A 27,198-nucleotide genomic window follows, 5' to 3' on the forward strand; every position below is an offset into this window, starting at 1 on the left:
CTTTTATTTGAGACCAGAAGTTTTAATCCCATCCACTGTTTTTGTATGTATCTTTGTAATGCTGTCACTAGTTTTGTACAGACAAACTGAGAGTTTAGTTTTGAACCTGCTGGAGCTAAAGCTGAGGAAAAATAATTAAAAAAAGTAATAATTAAAAAAAATACTCTAGAAAAAGTGCATTTCTCAGATTTACAAATCAGCAGTAGGAAACAAGAATTTAAAAAGCATCATTTTCCTGAAAGCCATGAAATAAAAAATAAACCTGCTTTGGTTGGAATCTTCTTTGCCACCAATATCTGACTGTGAATGATCAGCACTGATTAACAACAATGTGCATAGCCTGGCTGAAAATTTAATTGACAGATACTATTACCTGTTATTCTGCTGAAGTAGACTATTGCATTTTCTGTATGTAGTGAAGACCAGCAGTCACTCTAAACGCTCCATACTGAAATATGCTGATTTAAAAATAAAATCATTTACTAGAAAACCAGATTATTCAGCAGAGTTCAAACTGATAACTAAACTGGTACTCTACAGAATGGCTACGCTAGTGAAAGTCTCCATTCAAGACTAATAAAGCCTCATTTTCAAAATCAATACAAAGAAGACGCTATTCACTAACGAAAATGTAGGATGTTAATGTTTTTGCTGTGAAAGACTAAGGGGCAGAAGAGAAAAACTTTCAAATATTCTTTTGCTTTTACTGTACAAAATACAAGCTGAGTTCAGTTATTGCTTTTTAGTGTTTTGTTGTTTTTATTTTTTCTCCCTACAGTCTCAAGTATTTTTCCAATCTAATTTAATGTACTTCCCACAGTAGGGCTGTATCAGCTCCCTGAGGAGAAAGAACATTTCTGGAAGCTTTTGAAGGTGCAAAGCCCCTTCCCCAATGGCTCCTTCATCCACCCCATAAATCTGGCCATGTCCAAGCTGTGCCCTGTACTCCACTTTCTTGGCAACCTCCCTCTGTTTATTCACTCCTTGCAGCCCAGCGGGCACCCAGTTTATTTAGAGAGTTTTCTTTGGATAACACTTCTAAATGTTGGCAACTCCGCACAAAGCACTATCATTGCTTAACATCAACACCTCTCCGGGCTGGTAAAGGGAAAAGGGTGTGATTTCTCATCTTCATATTCATCACCCTTTTATGTCCACAGGGATTAAGCAGCAGGAAGATGGGTGGGGGTACCTAACATTTATCTTTCCAGGAAAACTCTCATTCAACAGGAATGTTGTTCTCATTCACAGTGGAAAGTGAATGAGAACCTGAAGTGAAACCTAAGTGACAAGCCAATATGAATATGTTGTGATTTGCATTTCATTTAGGTTAACCTTTGAGACTCATCTTTTCCTTGCAAAGCACAATGCATATTTGTGGCACAAGAAAACTGGTACTGCCATCACCACTCCTTTGAGTCAGCTGTCCTTACTTGGACAAACCAAGCATGTTCTCAAAAAATGCCATGTAAACTTGAACTGTTACTGTATGCCTCTGGGAATGCAGTCGGTTTAGTCCTCTTGAGTAACGGACTGAGCTAGCAATGGGATTGCAGCTGGATTCTTGTGGAAACCAGACTTATGCAATCAGGCTGCTTGTGTGCATGCTTGCCTGCTCCAGCCCCCCTCAACACAAGTCAGATTTCAACATGGTAGCGGATTTTGATCAGACCTGACAGAGGGGGGAATTCACAAAAATGTCACCTTCTTACATATTTAATGAAAATAAGCGTGCCGGCAGATGAAATAAACTATGTGCCACAGAAAAAACACAGCACATTACACAGCTCTCACTACACAAGAAATGCACAGGAGATAAACCTTCTGAATGCCAACACTGAAGAAAATGCCTGTGACTGAGCTCTGATCATATTAAGGCACCAAAACAGGAAATTAATCCAGAAATGCAATTCCAAGTTTTATTAATTCTGTTACTCATGGAGCTACCTGTTAATTAAAATCACACCAATTCTCCAATCACCCAGCATGTCTTGCTTTTTATTAATTGCTAACTTTACAACCAAGGAACAGGGCCTGGAGAACAGGGTAACCAGTATTGCCTTGGAATTGGTCAATAAACATGAAGCTGTTTGGCTGCCAAATACCTTTGCAAAATGTGAGGCAACAACTGCGTTAAAATTGCAACAAACACTACAACAGAAATATAGGTCTGCTGATAAGCGGGCTCACCGCAATCCCACTTCCTGCCAAGCCCAGCAAGGTTTTGCTTTGCATTTGTCTGGCACTTCCAGGAACTTCAGGGGCCTCAACAACTAACTCCCACTGCATTTCAATATGTTGTGCACGCCTAGCATGTTATAAAAATTAACCTGTGCAGTCCATGTGACAAAACTCGGTATCATCGGTGATATTTAGCACTAGCTGATATGCTTATCTTTAAAAAATATGCAAATTAGGGTTGTCAGCCATGCCCATTGCCCCTACCCATGCAGAGACTGAGGACCATCAGAAGGAGCATGAGAAGAATTATGTCACAGGGTATCAGCAAATATTTTTTCATGGTGAAACTTTGGGTAGCAGGTGTCAAGGAGCAGCAAGAAACTCCATGGGGAACTTTCCCCAGATACCAAACATAGAAACTATGAAAATGGTCTGGCTCAGTCTTTTTCCAGTATGTTACATATTTTCATGTCAATCAAAACATGTTTATTTAAAGTACAAAATATTCAAGATCTGAATTGGGCAAAATAATTCCCACACAATTTAAAAAAAATAAGAAGGTAAAAATTCCAAATATTTTCCAATTATGAATTTAATTAGAGGAAATATTGGGTGCAGAATCTTTCCTAAATTATTTAATTTCAAAGACGTCTGTGGAAGCATGGTAAGATCTCCTAACTCCCAGCTACCAAACTTGTGGATATCTCTGCTCAGTGGGCTTCACTTCAGCTTGCCTGCTGCTTAGCAAGCAGCAGAGAGGTCCACTAAGGAAATACAGACGGAAAATGGCAAACCAGAAGCAAAGCAGCCTGAGCAAGCAGGCAGACAACAGGACAGGTAGGTGGGCAGAAACACGAAGTAAAGAAGCTCAAGAGCTGACAGCCATCTGCTTCCCTTGCACTTGCAACTACAACATGACCAACAGGTTGCTGTGGCATTTCCTCATGGTTCTCCTATAGAAACAACTCTTAACTGAGATTAGAAAGGTTTGCGATAACAAAAGTTGCCAAAAAACATGTTATTTTCCCAGATCTCAATTCTGAATGATGCTTGATTGCTATTTCGTAACATAATGTAAAAAAACAAACAAACAAAACAACAAACAAACAAACGAAAAACCTACAGCTTTTAGGTTATTTTCCTTATCCAAGAAACACATACTACTGCTACAGCAGCACCTGGCAGTAAAAACATATGCACATTTAGGGGCACATTTTTGTATGAATATTTTTTTATGTCAAGAGCATAGCCTCAAAAAGCTCCTTCATGTTTAAAAATGTGACTACTTTAAATGAATCACAAAAGTTAGTGCTTGCTGCACTGGCTTCTCAAGCTGTTATTTTATGCCTTAAGCCAAATTTAAAAGAAGCAACACCAGAGTGTAACATCAGCTTGTCTTCACTTACTGCCTTGCTTCATTTGCATTCTTTCAACAAGGAGTTGAGAAATGTTAAACAACCTGAAGAATATTTCTAACTTGTAACAGCAACTTTGCTATGAATTATCCTCTGATTAGTTGCATAACAAAAAGGTTTCTTTATCTTAAAAGTATTTTAGGCACAGATAAATGTAAACATGTTAAAAATACTACATCATACTATGAAACATAAAAATACTACTACATTCATTGTTTTTCAGTCCAAATGTATATTTCTATAAAGTCCAGAAATGCTGCACTTGGTAACTGGACCACTTGTTTTTCATTAAAGATCTTTGAGATAAAACCTCAAAGTAGAAAAATTATAATTAAATATATACAAAGAAATACATATGAAATTAATCATTCACCTTTTGTGTGTGTGTGTGTGTGTGTGTGTCCGAGAGAATACAATACTCTTCTAAAACATTATTTAGACATATCACGCTTCAGGAAAAGGTAAGCAAATAATATACAGAGGACTAACATCTCATTGTAGTCAGACCCTCCAGGATGTCTGCATCACTAGTGGGACAGAAGAGGGAGCCTGAAAGAACTAACACACTGGTATTGCAGCTGGCTTGTTAAAAGTTTGCAAATATTGATCGTTCCACAGTATAGAGCTATGTTTGCAGTAACAGGGGATAAGACCTGGGCCCTTGATAACAGCAAAAGCAAAACCCAGTCTCTTTGGTGCGGGTACAGTGCAAGCCTGGCTACACGCTGCAGCCAACTGGGTTGCCAGTTATTAAGCTCTGCCGTAGGGCACTGTAGCAAAGTCCTTGGCTCCCTTACAGCAAAAGCATTGGAAAACACTAGGATACAAACTGAAAGTGTCACCGGGAACACAGAAGACTGAGTCTTAAAAGAGGATGAAATGCATGCTTACACATACAGTTCCTGTGGTTTTAAAGCATGGTGCCCTCAGTCACCAAGTTTCAGAAACCACTCAGGTTCACCAAACTTTTCATGTAATTTTGCATTTCTGGAGGGGTAGAGGTGATGAAAGGTTAAAGCTGGGTTCTTCCTACCAAATTCTTTAGCAGCTTCTAATGCTTTTAACCAGTGTTTATCACTATTTCCACTCTCTCTTTCAGCTTCCCAGCTTTACTTTGTACTTTTAATACTGAACTGTGCTCCCTAGAGAACCACCCAGAGTGAAGAAGCTCTTCTTTTAGAGTATCAGCTTTCCCATGTGAATTCCTCATGAAAAATGCAGTAAGAAATCTCTAGTAGGACTCCCACTGCATTTCTACATGTTGGTCATCGGCAAAGAAAAGAGGGGAAGTGAAAAAGAGAGGATAGATGGAGAATAAAGCTGACTGGGAAATTTCAGCAAAATGTTCTTCTGAAGGAAAATACTGGTTCACAAGCATCAAAAACTTTCATCAAATGGAAATGATTTATGTTTGTCTTCCTTCACAGGAATGTTGAGGAGTCTCTGAAGCATTTTAATCATTTCAGGTAAAAAAGCCTTCTTAATTGAGTCTCAATACATTTTCAAAAAAGTATGAAATAGCTAATACTAAAGCACAACATTTGTCTAAGTCACATTTTTACATTTGATTTGGGAAACAGTGAAAGCCACCTCCTCATTGCAATTTGGGATGGAATTTTTTAAATCCCACATTTTCACAATGCAAAACCTGTTCTCTATCAGCTCTGGCTGGCAATCCCCACTTCTACACTATGTCCCAAGAAGGCACCACAAAGGAGCTGCAGGCATTTTTGGGTGTGTCTACACTGCTAAAGAGAAGAAGGGCAGGAAGAGGTCTTGTGCACTGTACCCCTGAACACCAGGACTAAGCTTGGTTACAGTTCAGGGAACAGTTTGCTCCTGACCACCCTTCTCTTTGGAAAAAAGATCATAAGATGAATGAAGCTGCCAGAGATCTGTCTCTCTTCATCCTATATCATACGCTACAGACACACAACTTTCAAACACCATCATACACTACTCAGTAGGTCATAAAACACCTAAGTTGTATATATATATATATATATATATAAACAACACAACAACTACAACAACAACAACAACAAACAATTAATATTCTGGTGATCTGCAACAGTTCTCCCTTTTTTTTGGATACCTGGGACCAAAAATTCCCCACAGACTATGTCAAAGGGCTAGACGATTATCATGTTATGCCCAGAAGAGGCCCACGGCCTGCCAGAAGGCAGAAAAGATGCAGTCAGTCAAGTCTGGTGCAAGTTAGCCATCAGTGGTGTGGAAGGGGGAAAGCATTATTTCACCTTGAAATCAGGAGCTACTATATTCAACAGCATGTTTGTACTTACATACTTATGTATGTATGTGTGTATAAAAACTCTAGTTTCATTGTATGGACGTATCTTAAGGTGGGTCTGGAATTTGTTGTAATTGATTTACTTGGTGTCTCCGTTACTGGAAGGAGTTAATTCTGGTACATGTTCATCATGAAGCATAAACTAGCATATGCATTAAGCAACGGTTGAAGATGCTCATACAGCACACGCACACCTAGCCAGGGTATGCCTGCTGGGTCAAAAGAGAAACAAACAAACAAAAAATACATTAGAGAAAGGAAGGTTAAAGCCCAGAAGAAATGCCAAAGTTTCAAAAGCTACACAGCAAGGGATAAATATTCATTCACATCAATATTATTTTAAGAAACTTACTGTGTGCGTGGTTTCTAGAATGGTATCTTTATAAAAAGTAATGGAAATATTTCTTCCATTTTAAAAATAAGCCAAAAAACCAAACCAAAACAAAAAAACAGCAATTTCCTGGAATTTCAGCTTCAGCTTTACACTTCTACTCTTTGCAACTCCAGTGTTAATTCATTTTTCCTTTCTTGGTAATTAAACATGTTGTCCATGCTATTTAATGGAATTTTAGGGAATGCATTTACCTCTATTATCTACTTAACTGGATTATAAAATGCATCATAAACAAATGAAACTGAACAATCTAGTCTTAATTATTTAATACAGTTCTGCATTATATAAATATTAGGTAGTGTATTTTTAATTTTAATTATATGTGAGATTTCACAGAAAAAAAAATCACATGCCAAGGACTTTTAATATGGCAAATAAACAAGACTCAAAAGACAACATATTTTTTTAAAAATATACTTAGTATTGAAAAACATTAATGTAAATATAAAAATATAGTAATCTGACTGTAGTATTCACAACACTACAAGAATTCAGGACCAACTACTCAGGTTTGGAGTAACTACAGCAACAAGAGCAGACCACCCGTTTGACAGCACCAAAAAGGATGCCAGGACAGCCAGGCCTCCCCGCCCCACACACCTTCACAGCATCAAAAAATGGCCGAGGTTGGAAGGGACCTCTGGAGATCATCTGGTCCAACCCCCCTGCTAAAGCAGGGTCCCCTAGAACACATTACTCACGACTGTGTCCAGATGGCTTTTGAATATCTCCAGTGAAGACTACAAATTCTCTCAGCAACTTGTGCCAGTGCTGGGTCACCCTCACAGTAACAAAGTTTATCTCATGTTCAGCTGGAACCTCCTGTGTTCCAGTTCGTGTCCATTGCCCCTTGTCCTATTGCTGGGCACCACTGAGAAGAGTCTGGCTCCATCCTCTTGACACCTTCCCTTCAGATACTTATACACATTGATGAGATTCACTCTGAGTCTTTTCTTCTCCCAGGCTGAACAAGCCCAGCTCCCTCATGTGAGAGATGCTCCACTCCCTTACTAATTTTAGTAGCCCTTTGCTGGACTCTCTCCAGAAGCTCCATGTCCCTCTTGTACTGGGGAGCCCAGAACTGGGCACAGGACTCCAGATGTGGCCCCACCAGGGCTGAGTAGAGGGGGAGGATAACCTCCCTTGACCTGCTGGCAATGCTCTTCCAAATGCAGCCCAAGATACCACAAGGGCACATTGCTGGCTCATGGTTAACTTGTCCACCAGGACTCCTTGGTCCTTCTCTGCAGAGTAACTTTCCAGCAGGTCAGCCCTCAGTCTGTACTGGTGCATGGGGTTATTCCTCCTCCTGTGCAGGACCCTGCACTTGAATTTCAAGAGGTTCCTTTCTGCCCATCTCTCCAGCCTGTGGAGATCCTTCTGAATGGCGCCACAGCACTCTGGGGTATCAGCCACTCCTCCCAGTTTTGTATCACCAGCAAACTTCCCGAGGAGGCACTCTATCCCTTCATTCAAGTAACCGATGAGTAGGTTAACAATATGGTACCTGGTTTTGAGCCCTAGGGAACACCACTAGCTACAGGTCTCCAACTAGACTTTGTGCCACTGATCACAGCCCTCTGAGACCTGCCATCCAGTCAGTTCTCAATCCACTTCACCATCCACTCATCCAGCCCACACTTTCTGAGCTTGACTATGACAGTATCATGGGAGACAGTGCCAAAAGCCTTGCTGAAGTCACAGTAGACAACATCCACTGATCTCCCCTCATCTACCCAGCCAGCTGTCCCATCACAGAAGGCAATCGGGTTGGTTAAGCATGATTTCCCTTTGGTGTATCCATGCTGACTACTTGATCACTTTCTTATCTACCATATGCTTAGAGATGGCCTCCAGGATGAGCTGTTCCATCACCTCTCTAGGGACCGAGGTGAGACTGACTGGCCTGTACTTCCCTGGATCCTCCTTCTCATCCTTTTTGAAGATTGGAGTGACATTGGCTTTCTTCCAGTCCTCAGGCATCTCTTCTGATTGCCACAACAAAGATGATCGAGAGTGGCCTAACAATGATGTCCACCAGCTCCTTCAGCACTCGTGAGTTCTAATTCTAATTCTAATTCTAATTCTAATTCTAATTCTAATTCTAATTCTAATTCTAATTCTAATTCTAATTCTAATTCTAATTCTAATTCTAATAATTCTAATTCTAATTCTAATTCTAATTCTAATTCTAATTCTAATTCTAATTCTAATTCTAAAAATGAATCAGATAGAACAAGGGCAGACCTCAAAAGACAAATGTAAGAGTATATTCTGGTTTCTGCCTGGTTCTCTTAGGAAGCAACATTTGCAGTACATGGAGATGTGTGACTTTGTGCCATGAGAATTGATATATTTCTTGTATTTCAGGGAAACCAATATTATAAACTGCTCTACTTAATTGTTTCCAGGTGTATCTCAATTACTACCCAAAAGGATTTTATTCCATTATTTACACACAAGCAATTAAGCATGTAATCACGTTTCATGCAGTTAACATTCAAACTGTTCAATAGAGCCTTACTCTCCAAATATAAGGAAACATTTTCCAGATAAATTTCCTTTTCAGTGGGACAATTCTAGTCAAACCACTTCCTTCTGCTACTGACAGACTCAAATCCAAATGTTAGGAGACAAAAATCAGCAGCAAATTATAACAGTGATCCCTGGAATACAAGCTGCTGTTTTCAGACCTTTTTTTTCAGTTGAAGTCGTGCACCTAATGACAGTATTTAGTGTACTTTTTTAGCAGGCTGGTCATGCAAACCAGGCTACAGAGGCTACAAAAACAAAACTCACTTTCAAAAGCAATAGCCCAGGACTAAAGAAAACTAGCACAGAAATTTGTGGAATTTAATAACAATGCTGGTTCTAGATAGCCATTGTGAGGTTATATAGGACACCAGAATTTCCAGAAATGTCCATCTGGCACATTTCATATGTTTTAAAGTTAAAATAGTAATTTTATAAAGGCTGCAGAGTCTCTTTATTACCACAAGACTCATCAGAACAAGTATAATCATAATTCAAAGTTAAATGGTATTAATTTTTTCAAAGAATTTTTAAACCATCACTTGCATTTTTGCATTTTGTGTGCATGAAAAGTTGCACAAAATATGTTGCTGCAGGGCTGCACCTAATTATATTGGGCATCCAGAAATAGGTGTATCTGACTCAGAATTTCTGCATGCTTTGCCAACCAATCAAACTATAAGAGATGCAAGCTATGGTTAAATTAAGCAATAAGCTGCAAGTTGTGACTTATCAGTATACAACACATTGCAAGGAAGAAGATCACAACAGGAAACTGTTTTAAAGTAGTAGTTGTCCGCAGCACAGCTAAGAATATCATCACCACCATGGCTTTGCGCAGTTTGAGTCAGAGGACCAAGTATTCTAAACTGAATGTTACAGAGCAGGATTATACATAAAGTTAGGGTAAGTGCACTAAAGCAGTGATACTTCTGATTGTCGATTGTTGTCTATCATCTTTTTAAACCTTTATAAATGCAAGTATTTTTGCTTGATAATAATTATTCTCCGTAGACTGAATCTTCAAGCCAGGTTTAGTTGCTTTTCAATTCTGACAAACACAGAACTGGTATAAAAACAGACTTAGCTAGCAGGCAATTCATGCTGAGGCTTTGTCATTAACCTTAAACCAAAAAGGTAACTTACGATGCAGTACTCTGCAATCGGCCCAGGACACGTGGACAACAGACCTGGTCACCCAAACAAATCCCACTCTCATCCAGGTCTCCTCACCTACCCAACATCTCCACAACGGTGGGATTTTACTTTACTTTTTTTTTTCATTTTTTCCTTTTTTTTTTCTTTTCACAGTACTATGAAGGAATATTATGCAAATCAATTGGACCAAAACTGGTACCAGAGATTTAAAAGGAAAATGTTATTTCATCATGAGAATGTGGGGATATTTGTTTTCATGCCGCAAGGGAATTCTTTGATAATTAGCAACTTGCACAAATTTGCTAGACAAAACACAAAACAAAATAGTAGATTAGTCCCCAGATACTTTCTGTCTGAATTTTAGGAAAGCTAAAAATGAATAATGATACTAAAAGAGTGGGGCAGGGGAACTAAAGAGCAATTAAGTCATTGATAACCATCTCATACATAGGCAAAAATGACAATAATTAAAAGACAATTCAGTAAGTGATCCATACTGAGAACTTTCCATTAGTAGCTCCTTTTCCACAGAACCATTATCTACTTGCTAATTCAGTCATCAGACTAACTTGCAAGGTCATTTTCTAATTGGGAAGTGGTAAGTCTTGAGTTTGAGTTGCAATTTTTAAGGAGTTCTTTTAGTTGATAGCTATGTGTCAAGTAACGTGGCAATAAATTCCAAGCAGTGTGGCAACTTGACATCAGCCATGTTATATGAATAAATACATGGTGTTTTTTTTAGACTGATATTATAAAGAACAGTCTTCATCTATATTCATTATACAGCAAGCTGCGCTATTAAACACTGCTTTGCACAAAGGCTGCAAACATAACATACAATCAGCTATCAAACTAAAATATGTTTAAGAGCTATTTAAACAACTGAAGTATTTCCTATTGATTTTAGATTAGGAACATATCCAGATTCCCATGCCTGCAAAAGAACAATCATTTTCAGAAATGAATAAAAGTGTATGTAGCAAAATATGTTATTTTGTACCACATCATTTTCCAAACTCTATGGTTACTTTTGTAGCAGTATTTTAATGACTACTTTTAAAGGAAAAGCATGTTGCCACTTACACACTCTGTTATTCATTGCAGTGGTTAAAGCAAAGATCTAAAAACATTGCCGAGAGCATATTGTGATCCATTGCAGCTGCAGGTGAGTTAGCATGTAATACGCTGAAGCTGATGCAGCACAAGCAATCACATCGTGAGCACTGCACAAGAGAGTGACAAAGCAGTGCTGATAAAACAAATTCTCCTTCGGGTTTCTAAGTTATACAGCACTCTTGGAAAATTCAAGAATACTAAGATAGAGGATCCTACTACTTCACTAGTATTTTGTTCGAGCAAGAACTGCTGGATTCAGACTGGAAATAATGGCTAGTAAAAAGCTTTAGGATTTGGCTTACCATTTGTACCTCTTAAAGCCTTCTCTATCCAAAAGTGCTAATGTTTGACTCAACAAACTGTAAGTCATGTTCTCTACTTATTATTTAATGGGGACAGAGATGTATGCCAGCACTTTTATATATTTTTTTAAATATATTTATATGCTTGAATGCATCAGAGAGTTTCCTGACAGCCCAAAACAGTGTGCTGAAATTTTAAAGGAAATAAATCACTGTGGTAAAAGCTGCACTCTCTTCACCTCTGAACAATGTCCATGGGGTCCTCTCACATGGATGGCTATTAGCAAGCCCTTAGGTTCCAGTCCCATGGTCCTCTGAGGGAGACTTGAGTTAATCAGAGAGCACAGAGGCAGTAAAAGATCATTAGTGCCTTAGGAAAGCAACCATGCACAAGCAAAAAAGAACAAGTTGACTGGCAGAGAAGCTAAAAAGCCACTCAAAGGGAAGTCAGATGTCTTCACTTTCAATGGCTTTTTGGAAAAAAAACTGAGATCGGCTAAGAAGAATCAGAAGCTTTTCTTCATCTTTCCATTGGTGTAAGAAGCTAGAAACACTTGTTCACCTCAGATGCAAAAGACTTCACATACACGAAAAGGAATAGCCAGGTCTTGCCAGTGTTGGTTTTTCCCAGGATAAAAGAGCTGACACTCTTCTTTGCTTTGTCTTTGGGGAAGATGAGGGTGCCTAAACTAAAAAGTGAGAGGATTCAAGAAAGTTTGGGTTGTCTTTTGATTTGCTACAGTTATGTGTCCTCTGATGCACTAAGAGAGCAAACATAAAAGACAACCAGAAGACACGGTGTGTGTGTGCTATTTTAATGAGCTCAGTGTATTCAATGATCTAAAGCAGAACTGCAGCTGCAGACACAGTGGACTCAGCCTACCTGGGCACAGTATATATCAATTTTAAATGTCTGTTATCTAGTAGCTAGTTGGTAAAATATTATTTTTTTACCTCCATTTTTCAGTAATTTGCTTTAAATTTATACATGTCTTTGAAAGTTTGGTAGACTGCCCCAAAAGACATAGTGATTATCTCATAGCAATATGATCAGTCGAAATCAACTAAAGTATCTCAAGAGCATTAAGTTCATCCTCATTCCATACTACAGACTGCAAAACAGAAGTAGGCAGATGCAGAAGCTTGTTTTGAGAAAAACAGCCTCATAGAAAACATATCTCAAAACAAGCATACTACACGAACTAATGTCTATCTTCTCAAAGCTTAAGTCATAGGGTTTTGACATTGTTTCAAATAAACAATGAGATTGATATTGATCACTTCTCCCTGGGTATCTCGCTAGCCTTTACTAGCTACCTAACTTCTTTAATTTCATTAGCATCCTCAGAAAAAGTGAAAAGATGGTTGGTCTTTACTGCCATTAGTTCATCTGCAACCTGTTATCCCTGCCATGTGCTGGGAAGCTGTGCTGCCATTTTGCTTGTCCGTCCACCAGTCATCCTTTTCTCTAATTCAGTATCTTCAGACAATAATGCAGGAAGAACTCTCTCATTAACCACATGACATATAACATTCATAAAACTGTTACACAGTGAAATTCCCAGGTTATGTAACAACTCAGTATCTGCCTAAAAAAGTGTCATTTTCAAAAAGTGATTGAAAAAAATTTAACAGTTTTTGTTACAGGTTTACTGAAGTTAGGTAAGTTAGGAATGCATTCATGTTAACCCTCTGCTATTGAATGAACAGCATTTCTAACACATGCTCATGAGGTTGCCAGACAGAGTAAAAAGGAGCTGTTTCATTTGTTCTTATTTTTTCCCCTTAATGAATCATGCAAAGTGTGCTTTCTGGTTTTGTAACTCATGCAATTTTAACAACTGACTAGCCAGATGCTTTGTACGGCTATTGAAAGTCAAGACAAGTAACTTTCTCCCTAGACAGTAAAAGGAGCGAAATCTAGGCTCAAAGGCAGAGGTTACAGAGTTCCAGTGATGAGCATTCAGAGCTGAGCCTGACGAGAAGATGGTGCAAGAATACTGAGAGTCTGAGTGGTAGCTTTAGCTATGGTGTCAGACAGGTCAGACCTTTAAGGTATTAGGTAGCCAGATCTCATATTAGGAATGATAAAGGTGCATCTCAAAAGTGATGTCTGGGCTACCAATCTGAATAAAGGACAGTGACACTATTGTCTGCAGTAATTAAAAAGAAAAGCAGGGGGAGAATTAAAATTCATGCCTATTATGCTGACCAGTGACACTGTATTGCCTTTCCACATTATTCCAAGAGAACAGATGGATTTCCTCTCTAAAGGCTTGTTACTGTTTGCAGAGCATCTAAGACAGTGATTGCTAGCTAGCTGGGTAACTAGAACAACTAAGCACAAAAGTGATATAAATACTTGGTATTATTTAATCAAGAACTTGCATCTCCCACATTCATTATATAAAGAAGTTTATGGATTAGTAAATTACATCCTGCAGAGCTGTGTCTGGGTGTGCAATCACTTTCACAAGGTACTGTAATAATTTTTCAGTCTTTTGCATTAATTATTGTTTTTAATCCAACTAAAAATGTTAGCGATATTTTACAACACATAACCAGTAATTCATAGGGTTAGACTGCAAGACAGTAGCTTTATCCTCCTGCCAGAAAACAGTATGAAATATATCCGCAGTGATTTGTTGCTGTCACCTGAACACCCTCTAGAGGTAGGCAAGGAAGCCCTCAGTTTGAAATTAAAACAGATCCGTTCCAGTAACAGCATAACCTGCCAACACCGTCTGTCCATCACAGAACTCTTCTGATTTAAAGACAGAAGTTTTATTACTGAGCCATCACAACAGACCAAATGCAGCAAATACCGCGTGTGTGCACAAAATACTGCTCCACAGTACACACTGGACTGGGATGGATGCAAACACTCCAGTTCATTGCCAGAGGCAATGTAGGTATGCAGAGCTAAGTGGACTCATTAATAAACTTAACCCATTCCCAAAATCAAAGTACACTTCATTTGTCTTGCCTGAGTCTTTTGTAACTTACTTCAAGATCTTTTCAACTGTTCGTGTTCTCATTCAGGCTCATTTTCATATCAGTCTTATAGAGATTTGCCACTTTTATAATCAAGACAGAACAATTAAATTTTGCCATGGATTACTAATCAGGAAAAACACAATCTAAATTTTATAAAATCATATTTCTTAAATTCTGACTGATAGTCAATTATATCTTCCAGCTACAGATCGTATCTGAAATGTCACTATCTGCACTGGCTTAATAAATCTGAGTTTTCAGTCATTATCTATTACACTATTTATGATTAACTCCTAAAGCTGATGATAAAAGCAAGTCAAAAAGAATACCATGACCTTTCCTTGCAGGGAAGTAATTTAAACATATGGGCAGGCAAAAAAAAATACTGGAGAGCAAAATCACACAAAGGATTTTCCAAAGAAAATCCTTCTTTTCTGACACTTACTGGTGTGATAACACATTTCAGTTTGATATAGATATTTCAGCTCCTTCTTTCCCATTAATGAACAGCAACAATAACAACATTTAATCTAATTTTATTGTATTTTTAGATGTCTTTGATATTTTATAGGTGTCATTAACTCAGCTATAGTTTCAAGGAGAAATTCCCTGGACAAGGATAAGACTGCTCTGGAGCGACTGAATTCCTTCCTGCAGAAAAAGTCTCTGAGGATTATATTTCTCAGCAAGCCAAAGGGTATTCAGAGGGATGGAAATTTCAGATGTCTCTCCTCAGGTCTTCCTCCAAGTGTGCCTGTACTGATGACAGAGGGCAGAGATTGGGCTGCACTCCTGATTCGTCCCTTCCTGTCAAACTATCCACAGGAGCAGCCAAAATGTGACCTAAGCTCCAGCCAAGCGTGGACCCAGGTGGGAATAAAGCAGCTGAGGCTCATTCTCAGCAAAGAGGAGGGTGCTGATGTCATGAGGATTGCTGTCCCCAATATATGTTAAGCCTACAAGAGCCATCAACAAGATCAGAAGCAGTCCAGAGGAGATGCTACCTTCTACGACCTCCTGGGCAAATTCGTCTTGCAGGTACAGATCGTGCTGGAAGTGCCAGAGGATGTGGACACCTGCTTGGTGAGGGGGGCAGGCTGCATGCAAGTGCTCCCCAGCCAGGCACGTGGCATGGCTCATGCGTGTCACCTGCCTTTCTGGAAATGCAAGAGACTAAGACATGCAGCAAGGCTACACGCTGCTGCTCTGAAGAAAGGGTCTGCCTCTTGCACAGTGTAATGTTTTGCTATAGCATTTTCAAGCAGTTTATATACAGTATTCAAATTGCACAGACTGGGGTCCATCCATTATTCTAACATGATATGAAATCAAATGAATGAATAAGCACATTATCATAAAGCAGAAAAATACTGAAAACTATTGTTTTAAGTCTAAAAAAAAACTTGGCCTCTGACTCTGATAATAAATCAGATACCTGTATTCGCTTTAGCTACCAGAACACGCATACACACACACACACACAAAATACACCAACATTTACCAAGGAAAAAACCACAATCAGGTGTTAAATAAAATTTTCATTATGTAGAAAAATATTACTGATTATTTCCTCAGGTCTGCACAAAGGGTCAAAACCTCAATGGACGAAAGATGTAAAGATCAATAGGATGCTTTATCTATATTTAAATCTGATAAATTGATTCACATTGGTACTTCAGCTTTCTCTCAAAAGGAAGCAAATAAGAAAAGGGAAAATGTCAATTAAAACATGTTAATAATGTAAGATAAGCCCACATTTCTAATTTAAATGTAATATTCAATGTCAGTCAAGTACTGTTACAGTCAAGTAGATATTCATAAATTCTCCCTCACTTTGAAGATTTTGTTCCCATCTAGGTAATGTCTTCTGCCTCTGTACACTTCCACAAGTGCTCTCAGCATAGCTCTCCCTACACAGTATCTCCAAACAGCAAATCTCATGTGGAGTGCCTGCATATACACAATATAATAGCTTTAACAACTTTGGAATAGGCCTTCATCCCTCCATACAAGAATTTCTCAAGTATATCTTCAGAAGATTTATAAACATATCTCTAATTCAGATGGTTTTCACGATCATCCCTGATTGAAAGACAGAGCTTTTATCAATGCTCAGTTGATGATTTTTACTAACTACTATGTAAGTGCTATTAACTACTAATAATGTCGCTAAAAATTACATCTAAAAGCATTTTCAGGATGAAAATCAAAATTCCTTTCAAAGTGCACTTATAATTCGCGATCACCACCTGCCTCATCACTGCCTACAAGAATCTGTCAATTCCAATGCCCTGGCATGCAGATTAGTGGAAGCCAAATCACAAGTTTAGTCAGCAGCCAGTGTGACCTTTGAAGAAGGCTAACTTTCCAGACAGTATCTCCAAGCACCAAATCAAATCTATTGCTTCCAAGCTTAAAGGGGGAGAGAAATATGTTTGTTTGAACAACTTTTTTTGTTATATAAAAATTTACAACAACATCTAAACAGCAAAGCTGTTCCTCCTTTTTTTTTTTTTTTTTTTTGGAATTCTACTTCATCTTCTACTTCATCTTCAGTCTACGGATGCAGTTATTAATGGGTTGTTTTCTCAAGGAGAGAAACATCCACTGATTGAATGACTAGCAATTCAGTAAATCACTAAAGTGCACGAGTACCTAGTGTGACTAACTGCATACTGCACAGGAAGTGTCCTGAAACCTCCTCTGAGAAACTGACATTTAATTCACGTTGCTAGTAAAAGCAATTTAGGTGGGGCCAAAGGCATGAAAAGTTCCACCTCCCAGCTGCACTTCAGGAGAGTCTCAGGGACAGCTCTGAGAAACACCCTCCCTCTGCCAGCACAGGCTCCTTTTTCCTTCCCACTGCACAGATATCTGCAGGGAGCTCACTGCACCCGTACACAAGCTGCTTTACATTTCCTGCCACCAATAAGCATCCTTTTGCAGACAGCAGCAAACAAGAATGTGCTCTTCTATGGCGATGGCTCATACAAGGCACACAAAAAAAATTGACTCTGCAGAAACTATTGCACAGAGATGAGAGAAGATACAGAGATTTCTTTCCTCCAAATAATTTTACAGGCCACTTCTAACCTCAGTCAGCATGTAGCAGTGTATTTCAAGTTGATGAATCCACTGTGTGATGTCCTGGCAACACGGCGATGCATCTTCTCCAGCATGGGGCCACATGAAAAGACATCACCTGCTCTCCAACCCCAGTCCTGTGCAGACACCACGCAGGGCTCACACCAGCTTTCTCTGAGCATCACCTGTCACGCTCTGAAGACATGTCAGCGTCACCATCAAAAAGACGTGCTTGCTGATACAGACTCCTCTCCTGGGGAGACTAACCTGCATTTCCAAACTCCCTGCTGAACACCTCCATGACTTAGAGAAGCGCATCCAACATATTTCATCTTTTTCCCACAAAGGCCCTCTCAGGTCTGTCAGGATCCATACAAGTTATATATTTAGAAAAGGCCCCAGCAGTAACTTTTAAGTGCATCCCTGTTAACAGAGCACAGAAGAGGAAGATTTGTGCATTTGCGTCTAATGGGTAATTCTCAGATACCATGGTTATGGATGAGTTTAAGCCATACAAAGCAATTAAATTTAATGCACTAGAAGAAGACAGATGCTATTTCTGACTGAATGACCTCAAAAGAATGGACGTAGATGCTCTAATCTGAGACCCTAGCAAACCAGGGAGCATCTGAATACGTTTGGTAACATTGTTTTCCTCTCAAAGCAGAAAGATCTTACTCTCTTAGATTTGTCATATTTGACTCCTGGCACCAGTATGTTGATACCATATGATACCTGCTATGACTACAATAAAATAATTAAAACTCTACAAAAACTCTCAAAAGGTTTAATGTGTTCCCTTCTTTTAAGAAGGGAGCCTCAAAGCAAGAAGGTAGCCAAGACAAACAGGGATATATTGCTTAAATCAAGAAGTGGGCAGGTACAGAACTTCCTTTCTTCATTATTCCTAATCAGTTTAAGAGCATGATTCATGTGTTAAACTTCATTAGATACAAGTGTGGGGAAAAAAAAGTGAATTACCCATTGAACACACAATGGAATAATTAAAGGAAGCTGTAGGTATTCCATGCCTTTCAAAATCCATTGCTCTTCAAGAAAAAGCTTACATACATATTTATGTCCATCTTTGTTAAGGAAAACCTACACATTTATGCTTGAATATCTTCTTGGATGAAGGCCAAGTAGAGAAATTCAGATATGTGCAACTGGAGGACTGTGTCCACCTCTGAATCACTGGCCCAGACCATACATGCTCATGTATTCTTTCAAGTAGAATACAGTGCCTAAGATTACACTTCAGTGCCCAAAGTGATGAACGTTTTGTGAGCTTCCTGTAAAGCAATTACACTGCAACTCAGACAGCTATCACAAGATAAATCTACTGTTCAATAGAAAATCGAAAATACTCCTTGATCAAATGCAGCTGAACTGTAAGACAGTCTTTGAACTTTTAATTAATGTCTGTAAAGGAATTTTACTTTGACATGTGCACAGCAACTGCTTAAAATTATTTTGCAATTGATAAAACCATACAGCTGATGAATTTTCTACCTTAACTGAGCTACAGTGGCAATCCCTTGGGCAATCAAAGTCTGTTCTCTTACAGGAAACCTGCAAACCAAACTCTTAAAAAAATATCTCGCAGAAGACAAAAAGGGAAAAAAAATATACAAGTTTTCCCAAATTCAATATAGTTTATATAATACATACAGTCAAAAGCAAATTTTAGTCCACCAGCACTAAAAAGAAAAGAATGCGTGCTCTGTTGTGTGAATGGTTTGCAAAGGGAAAAAGCAAGATTTATTGTAAGAAAAAGTATCTGCCTCATTAGGAAGAAGGTATCAGATAATATCTATGATGTTTACATGTTAAAGTTTTTTCATTACATAGTATAATTTATTTGTCCTACTCCATCTTATTTTACCTATGTGAAGAAGATTCAGTTTTCCTTCGAATAAAATCTGTGGCAAATTTTCATCAGACATATAATTTATGGCAATGGAAATATGAAACATATAAAAATGTTAAACACTTGGCAATTAAGATTTGTCTGTGAGCTACTAAGAACCAACTGCCCTACAGCACTGAGTTTTATTTGCAATATTAGGAGTTAACATTATCTAGGAATAAAAGCTTATATACATATATTTCCATTAAAAAAAAGATTAATAAAATTAAAAAATGTGTTTTTCCATTCCACTAAAACTATAATGAAAATTTTTCCTGCATTTTCATGAATATTGGTAGATATATTAATGATGATTATTCTAATGAATATTGAATTCACTGTTAATGAAGGAATGATCACTGGTATTTCATTCAGTGGATGCTAGGCATTATTTGTAAGTATTTGAAAAATTTTAGCTCAATTCTACTTTCACCCAATTCAGGGAATTTAATTCATCACAAACAACAACAGTAAAACAAGGCGATTGGCTACTGACAATACAGTCAAATTTGGAGCACTGAAATTGCATCAAATCTAAGTATTGTGACATTTATTTTTGCTTTATACAGTCAAATACTACAGAAACTTAAAAATTATTAAAATAATAATAAAAAAGAAGTCTCCAGCTCATTAAGCTACTGTCTAGAACCTACTGTGCAAATCTGTCACGCAAATAGTGTCTCACAGGCAATTAAAATCTTCCTAAAATCTTCCCTGCATCCTCTAAAACAACTACCCCTTTGAGACAACACATATCTAATGTCACATTACATATTCATAGATTGCCCTACCCCTGGCCAAAATCTGTAATTCCAGGCAATATTTTTCACTGTATGAGGCCGCAAGAAGTTCATCCAGAGTACCCTCATCGCACAATCAGCAAGACAAGAAACATCACTCAAAGAAAAAACACATCTAAGACAGAACTGTTACCCCCGAATATAATGCCAATTATAATAATGCCAACTATTACAAGGCCAAACCCAAACACTAACGTACTGTTCTATCGACCTCGCTAACCACATTCACAATTCATTATCTCATTTGAGAACTGAACATTAGGACAAATAGAAGAAAGCCAATATGCATGAACTCTCACCAGTCCTGGTCTTAGTGACTTTCTCAAAGAAAACCTTTTGTTCTCTTCTTTCTAAGATGCTGAGGAACAGTTTTGATTTTTATGGCAAAGCAGTGTTTCCCCTGGACCACTACTGTTGAATGAGAGAGCAAGGCCAGTACAAATGAGTGAACTGAGGAAACCAAGCCTGAAAAGAACAAAATGTGAAACAATATTTTGGTAAGTGAAAATCAGTTCTTATGCACATGACATGATAAATATTCCCAGCCCTGAAGATCCTCAGGCAGGCAATAGCTCTCCAACAAAAACTGAATGAAAAAGAGAAGCTACATGTTATTTGTTGCCCATGATAGGGCTCCAGAAGAGGTCTGCTGTCCATGAACAACAGTAGGAAAGTGCAGGAATGCAGCGTTGTTGCCCATTTTATCTTCTCTTGTGATCACAGAGAACATGTAAGTGGTTTTGAAAATTGTTGTATCTTGCCTCTCTGGTTAGAGTCTCATGACTGAGATGAACAGTACAAGAACATACAGAAAGTGAACATAAAAAACAAGCAAACCCAATTAAAAGAACAGTAGAGCTCGGCATGTGGTGCAGAAAAACCCCATGCATCCATATGGTCTGGGAAACCACTGTTTGGGTAGCAGCCCCAGTGAAAAGGGCCTTGGGGTTACTGTGCACATGGCAGGTTGTGTAAAAGCCAATAGCATACACCCACCAGAGATAAGGGAAGCAACATATAGTTATTTTAGAAGAGCATGGCCAGAAAACTGAAGAAAGTTGTTATTCTCCCTAATTTAGCATGCCCTCACACCATGGGACTCAGTTGTGCCCTGCCACCAATTGATCAGGGATGTGCAGAAGCTGAGAGAGACCCTGTAGAGCCACTAAGAAGGTTTGGGGCCTCAAGTACAAGAGGCTCCCACAACACAGCTGAGGGAGCTGAGCTCCTTCAGTCTGGCAAGAGGGTGATCTACCAGTTGACCGGCAGCCTACAGCAAGTCAAGCAGCCTACAGCTACCTGAAGAGAAACTGTATGGTTAAAGAAGCCATATTCTTCTTGACAGTGCCAGATGACACAAAAAGGAGAAATGACCAGAAATTGCCAGTTGGGAGGTTCAGGTTGACTCTCCCCCCACCCCAAACTTTCCACTTTCAACAGTGGTGTAGTACAGGCCTACAACAGGCTACCCAGTGAGGCTGTGGGACCTCCATACACCAAAGTTTAAGACCTGACCAGACAAAGCCCGGTTGATATGAATGAGAAGAGTGTGGCACACACATAGAATCACAGACTGATTCAAATGCAACAAACTGCTGCAGATTTATACTGAACTGCGTCTAAGTATTCACCATCATTCATTGTCACTCTCCGAAAGAAAATGCTTACTAAACTTTAGGTGGCAGTTAAACAGCTTTACATTTTTACCTCTTCAGTACCTAATAAGATTGGCTTTGCCACAGCATTTATGTTGTCAGCTCTGCTATCATTTGTTATTTGTAATGCACATCATACTGTTATTTGTTTTTTAAAATAAATAAAAATACATTGTTATCCTAACAATACGAGGCCCTGACTCTGAAATGCTACTTGGAAAGATAAATGCCATAGATCTACCCTCACAGCACCTGGAACGAGTTCATTAGATGCCCTAAAATGGGTAGAATAAAGTGATAAAATCATTTCTCCTGCTTTCTGATAGGCAAGTATTTAGGGTGTTGCACATCGTTGTGTTTTTAATCAGAATGTAGAATGTAGAACCTCCCTAATTATACCCATAGCGCAGTATGATGCAGCACTGTTAGCTCAGATGCAAAGAAACTGCTGTTCAATAGCCATCTGATCATTAGTAAAATATGTCTGGAAAGCAGATCTGGAAAACTAAAATAGCTAGTTACATGTTTGATGGCATCATTAGACTTTTTCAGAAATCATTTCTCAGCCCATTTCCATAAAGAATGCAAAGAACAAGAAGAAGAACATTGTAGTGGGTCACAAATTCATCTAGCACAGTATCTTATCTCCAGCAATGACCAGCAGAAGACGTCCACAGAAACATCAATACAGGTCACGCAAAGTTATACTGGTGCATGCATCCAGCCCTGCGATTTGTGATTCAGAAGCTTCCAGAGCAAAAGGCGGTGGCTTTGAAAAGACAATGACATTACCATGACAAATATTAAGGACGTTTGCACAGAATTTATTAAAAAGTTAGCAAGAAACAGAAACTTTATTATTCCTGAACTAAATCCAACATGTTAAAGTAAGAAACTTATGCAACTAATTATATCCTACGAGTAAAAACAGTATCAGAGTAATATTTTTTCTGAGCTTCTCATGCCACCTCTTTTTCAGAATGTCAGTTAAGAATAAAAATAATACAAAATCCTTATGACAGCTGAAGATGAAACCCAGAGTTAAATTTGCAACAAATCTGGAATTCCCCTTTGATCCATCTAAGGCGATGTCTACACATTCTTATCAAACCAACCAAACAACCCAAAATAATCTAAATAAACAACAACAGCAACAACAAAAAGAAACTCTACAAGAATCCGAGACAACGGCTTTTCAGAAGTTACAATATTACAGCATTTTAACATACGTGCACGTGCATTAAATATGCACATGCTCCATGTGTAGGTGATGTGGTGTGGCATAAATACTTTATTAGCAAGAGTTTAAGTTACTGACTCATTACTCACAAATGGTATGAATGTTCTTTTCTGATTTCATAAGCGTACATATTTTAAGTGTTCCTAAATGACTAAGAACAGAAGACTGTGGTGCTTGCAGTAAAGATTTTAACTAGGGCTTCCATGTAAAGAGCTACTGAGATACACAAAAAGGAGCCAAGAAACACGTAATTTACGGCTCTACTACCCAGCACAATTATACCGAAGTCAAAGGCCCATGCTCAAGAGTAATATAGTTCACCTAGTAGCAAAAGTTTGCAGAACAGCTGTCTTTGCCAGCAGTTTACGTGGTTGTATTTACAAATAAATTAACCAACTGACTTCCAAATGCAGGTCACAACACTTGCTCCTCAGGTGGCTGGCCTATTTTTCTTTCTGCTTTGAAAGGCCAAGAAGAAAAAAGAAGAGCAAATTGGGCATAATTCTCAGCTCTAAAGCACTTTCCCTATGGAAATGAGAAATGAAAATATCACTGCAGGGATGGTTTCTCATTTGTAACTGGTGCTTAATTCCCCACTTCTCACTGTAAAAACAAACAGGCAAGACTAAATAAACTCATACATCTAAGACTTCAAACTGAAACTCTGAAAGCACCCTAGGGTTATTTCAACCCTGCATATCACAGTGAGCTTCATTTTAGGAGAACAATGATCTAGACAGAAGGTCTTACACCAGATATCCCATTTCTGTACCAGAAATAGTACAGGGCTATAACGGGCTCTGCGGTAGTCAAGAATAGCTTAGCAGAGGTAGGAGCAGACATCTCATCCACATACTTTGTAATGTCTTTGCAACTCTAACCTGTTTCAAGACTTCTTTTTTTGTTTGTTTGTTTTTAATTACTTTTTTTTTTATTTTGTAGGAAAGTATCTTTTCTAAGATGCAATTGTATTTGATCAGGTGGCTGGAAAGAAGGAGTCCGAAACATCAAAAATATTATCTGACTATTTGGCAGTCATTAATCAGAATTAAATAAATACCTTAAAAGAATTTATAGACTGGCAATGAAGATGGCTGACAAATTGACATCCAATGGAACTTCAAAAGCACCTTAAAAACAGGGAGCTGTAGTAGTCACAGATCCTTAAAGGTAATATTATTACTAGGTGCCTTTATATTACAGTAATGTTTCAAGCTCTTTCACACAGATCTGCTCAGATAAAAGATATAATGTTGGCATTTACAGCTGCCAAAATTGCCATTTGCAATTAAAAATTAAAACTGGCTCTCATTCTATGCAGGCAATTATCTAAACGCAGCTGGCGATCTTCCTTGTTTACAGCGCTGCTGTGTCATGACTTCACTCTGTTTGGAAATTTACTTTTTTTTTTTTTTGGCGGTTTAAACTTGTCAACTTTATTTCCAACTTGAACTTTCCTTGTTTTAATGGTTTTCATCGTGATGTCAGAGAGAAAGGTCCAAAACTGCAATTTATGGATTTTCTATGGCAACTTCAGGCACTGCAGTAAGACAGCTCCTAGCAAGTAGTTCAGAGATTCTCCCACTCTTAATTAAGCACGATCTACACTGCAGAAGAACACCTGTAAGAACCCAAATAGCAAAATGTACCCAATAAATGCCCTCCAAGAAGAAAGTTCGATCTGTAAGTGTGATTTGCACAGTAAAATAGACTGGGCAGCTCTACTCGGGGGTCAAAAAGCCTTTTACTGGCTAAACAATAATGTTATATCTGTTCCTACTCCTTATCTTCTATAGCAATTTTGATCTCCTGAGGAACTCCATCCTCGATGCATCCCACTAAGCACACTGCCATGTTTTTGGCAAAGTACTTTTCTGCCCATGAAAAGTTAAATGAAAGTAGATTTGGGGATTCCCTGGTTGCTGGGAGAGGAGTAGTCTCAGTGCTACCAGCTTTTAGGGACCAGTTGCTTTTTCACCGGAGTTGCTGTAACCGCTAGCTTGATTCCAGCAGCTCTCAGGGAAAATAGTTACCTACAGCAAATCAATTAAATCTTCCTTTCTCTTTACGATGTATCTTCTGTGGTCAAACACAGAAATACCTTGTCCTGCACCCCCGTTACAGTCACACCTATCACACTCCATCCGTAATTTATTGCAGCATTTCCACCTAGTGCTCCATTGCAATGCCTCCTTGCCAGACACCGTGTTGTGTGTCTTCACCAGCCTTCCAGCAGGCTTTCGAGCTGGACCTTTCTCCCAAGCATTACTGAAAACCGTGACGGCAGAGGATCGCCATCAATGTGAGGACCACCCGGTGATACCTGAAGCAGTTACAGGGCTCGGATCCCCTCACACCGCTATCCCGGGCAAGCCTGTGTGGATAAATCAGCGCAAGGTCCCCGGCGCTGTGTCAGTGCCGCTCAGCACAGGGCACGCGGGGATCAGTCCCACGCTCCCTCGGAAAGAGGGGAAGCGCTGGCCCGAAAGGAGGAGTTAGGTTCTCAAAGAAAAGGCGCAGAAACGCCAAATCCCAAAGAAAAGGCTGCTCGCTGCTCCCTTCCGAAGCGCTGACCCCCCTTGCGGGCAGCAGGTGGGCGCAGGGGGGGCTGCCCGTCGGGGAAGCGGAGCATCCCCCGGCGCTGTGTGCCTCGGAGCCGAGCCCACGAGTGGGGTGGAAGCACCGCGGGTGGAAGCGGCGCCTCGCGCCTCCCCGGCAGTAACTTTGCAAAGCCTCCCGCCCGCTGACCGCCGGGCAAACGCCACGTTGGGGGCCGGCCCCGGTGCCCCTCGAGTCCGGCGGGTTACCGGGGGTTAAAGAGGGATAACGGGGGGCAGCGGGGGTTAGCGGGGTTAGCGGCTTTCCCGGCGCTTTTCCCGCAGGTGGCAGCGGCCCCGCAGGGCGCGGGGCGATGCTCGGGGAGCGGAGCGCAGCGGTGCTCGCGGGGAGGATGCTCGGAGCCCGGCGGCTCCAGACGGGACGGGAGGGGGTCGGTACTCACACGAAGGCGTGGTAGACGAAGGCCCAGCCGCGGGGCCGCTCCAGCACGTTGTACAGGTAGTTCTGCAGCCGGCGGTACTTGGCGTTCCTGCGGCAGCTCGGCCCGCTGCTGTACGACAGCGGCTTGCCCAGCAGGCTCATGCGGGCGCCGTGCTTCCCTCGGCGGCCCTCCCGCAGCCCGGCGGGGGCGGCCGCGCCGCCGGCGGTGCCCAGCAGCAGCAGGCCGTCGCCGCGGGCCGCCGCGCTCGCCAGCGCCCTGCCCCGGCCCGACTCCACATCCTTCATGCCCGCCGCCGCGCCGCTCTTCACCCAGAGCCCCGCGGAGCCGCCCTCCTCGCCGCCGCCGTGGTTGCGGGGCATGGCATCACCCCGGGCGCCGGGGCGGGCGCCGGGGCCGCGGCGGAGCAGGGCGCGGGCGGCGGCGGCGGCGGCGGCGGCCCGCAGGAGGCAGCGGGGGCCGAGGGGCTCCGGGCGGCGCCCGCGGGCCGGGGGGGCGCGGGCCACTTCGGGCGGCCCGGGCTGCGGCAGCTTCGCGGGGGCCCCGGCGAGGCGGGCGGCGGGCGCCCCCCCGGGCAAGCTCTCCTCCCCCCGGCCGACGGCACCCCGTGGCTCCGCGGCCCGGGTCGAGGCGAGGAGCCCGGGACGGGGCGGCCGGAGGGCGGCGGGCGGACTCCGGGAGGCCGCGGGGGCCCCCGGGCCGCGGCTCGGCGGCGCCTCCCGCCGCCCCCTGCCGCCCCTGCCGCCTCGGGCTGCGGGCGAGCGGCGGAGGAAGGCGGCGAGGAGGGCGGCAGAGGCGGGGAGAGCGGCCGGGCGGGACGCGGAGCCCGCAGGCTAGGCGATGTCCATGCAAGTCCCAAAAAGTCGCCCGGCTGCCGCCGCTCGTCGCGGCCGGAGGGAGGCTCGGCCGCCGGCGGGACCCCGCTGCGGACGGGGAGCGCGGCCGGCCCGGGCGGGGCAGCGCAGGAGAGCCGCCCGGTGTCCCCCCGAGGGCGCGGCGCAGCCCCGGCGCTTCCGCCGTGCCCCGGCCCCGCACGGTCCCGGCGGCGGCGGGAGCTGCCCTCGCCGCGGGCTCCCCGGTCCCCCCCCGCCCCCCCTCCGCCCCTC

The 27,198-nt window shown here is 41.2% G+C and overlaps 1 protein-coding gene across 5 annotated transcripts in view; it reads right to left on the minus strand.

The window, feature by feature from the left end:
• Window positions 1–26,909, minus strand: part of KCNQ5 (potassium voltage-gated channel subfamily Q member 5) — a 292,440-nt gene extending 265,531 nt beyond the window's left edge. For 2 of the 5 annotated variants that reach the window (XM_080585434.1, XM_080585437.1), the window contains exon 1: window positions 26,096–26,231. Coding sequence is in view for 1 of the 5 variants with exons in the window: in XM_080585432.1 (XP_080441558.1) it covers window positions 26,096–26,454 (359 nt within the window). In the remaining 4 variants the exon portion in view is untranslated. Of the gene's footprint in view, window positions 1–26,095 lie in introns of all 5 variants that reach the window. The other 3 variants (XM_080585432.1, XM_080585438.1, XM_080585435.1) reach the window with 3 other exon arrangements.
• Window positions 26,910–27,198: the final 289 nt, after the last annotated feature.

The sequence above is a fragment of the Anser brachyrhynchus genome (assembly GCF_964034855.1).
Source record: "Anser brachyrhynchus genome assembly, chromosome: 3".
Classification (NCBI taxonomy): domain Eukaryota; kingdom Metazoa; phylum Chordata; class Aves; order Anseriformes; family Anatidae; genus Anser; species Anser brachyrhynchus.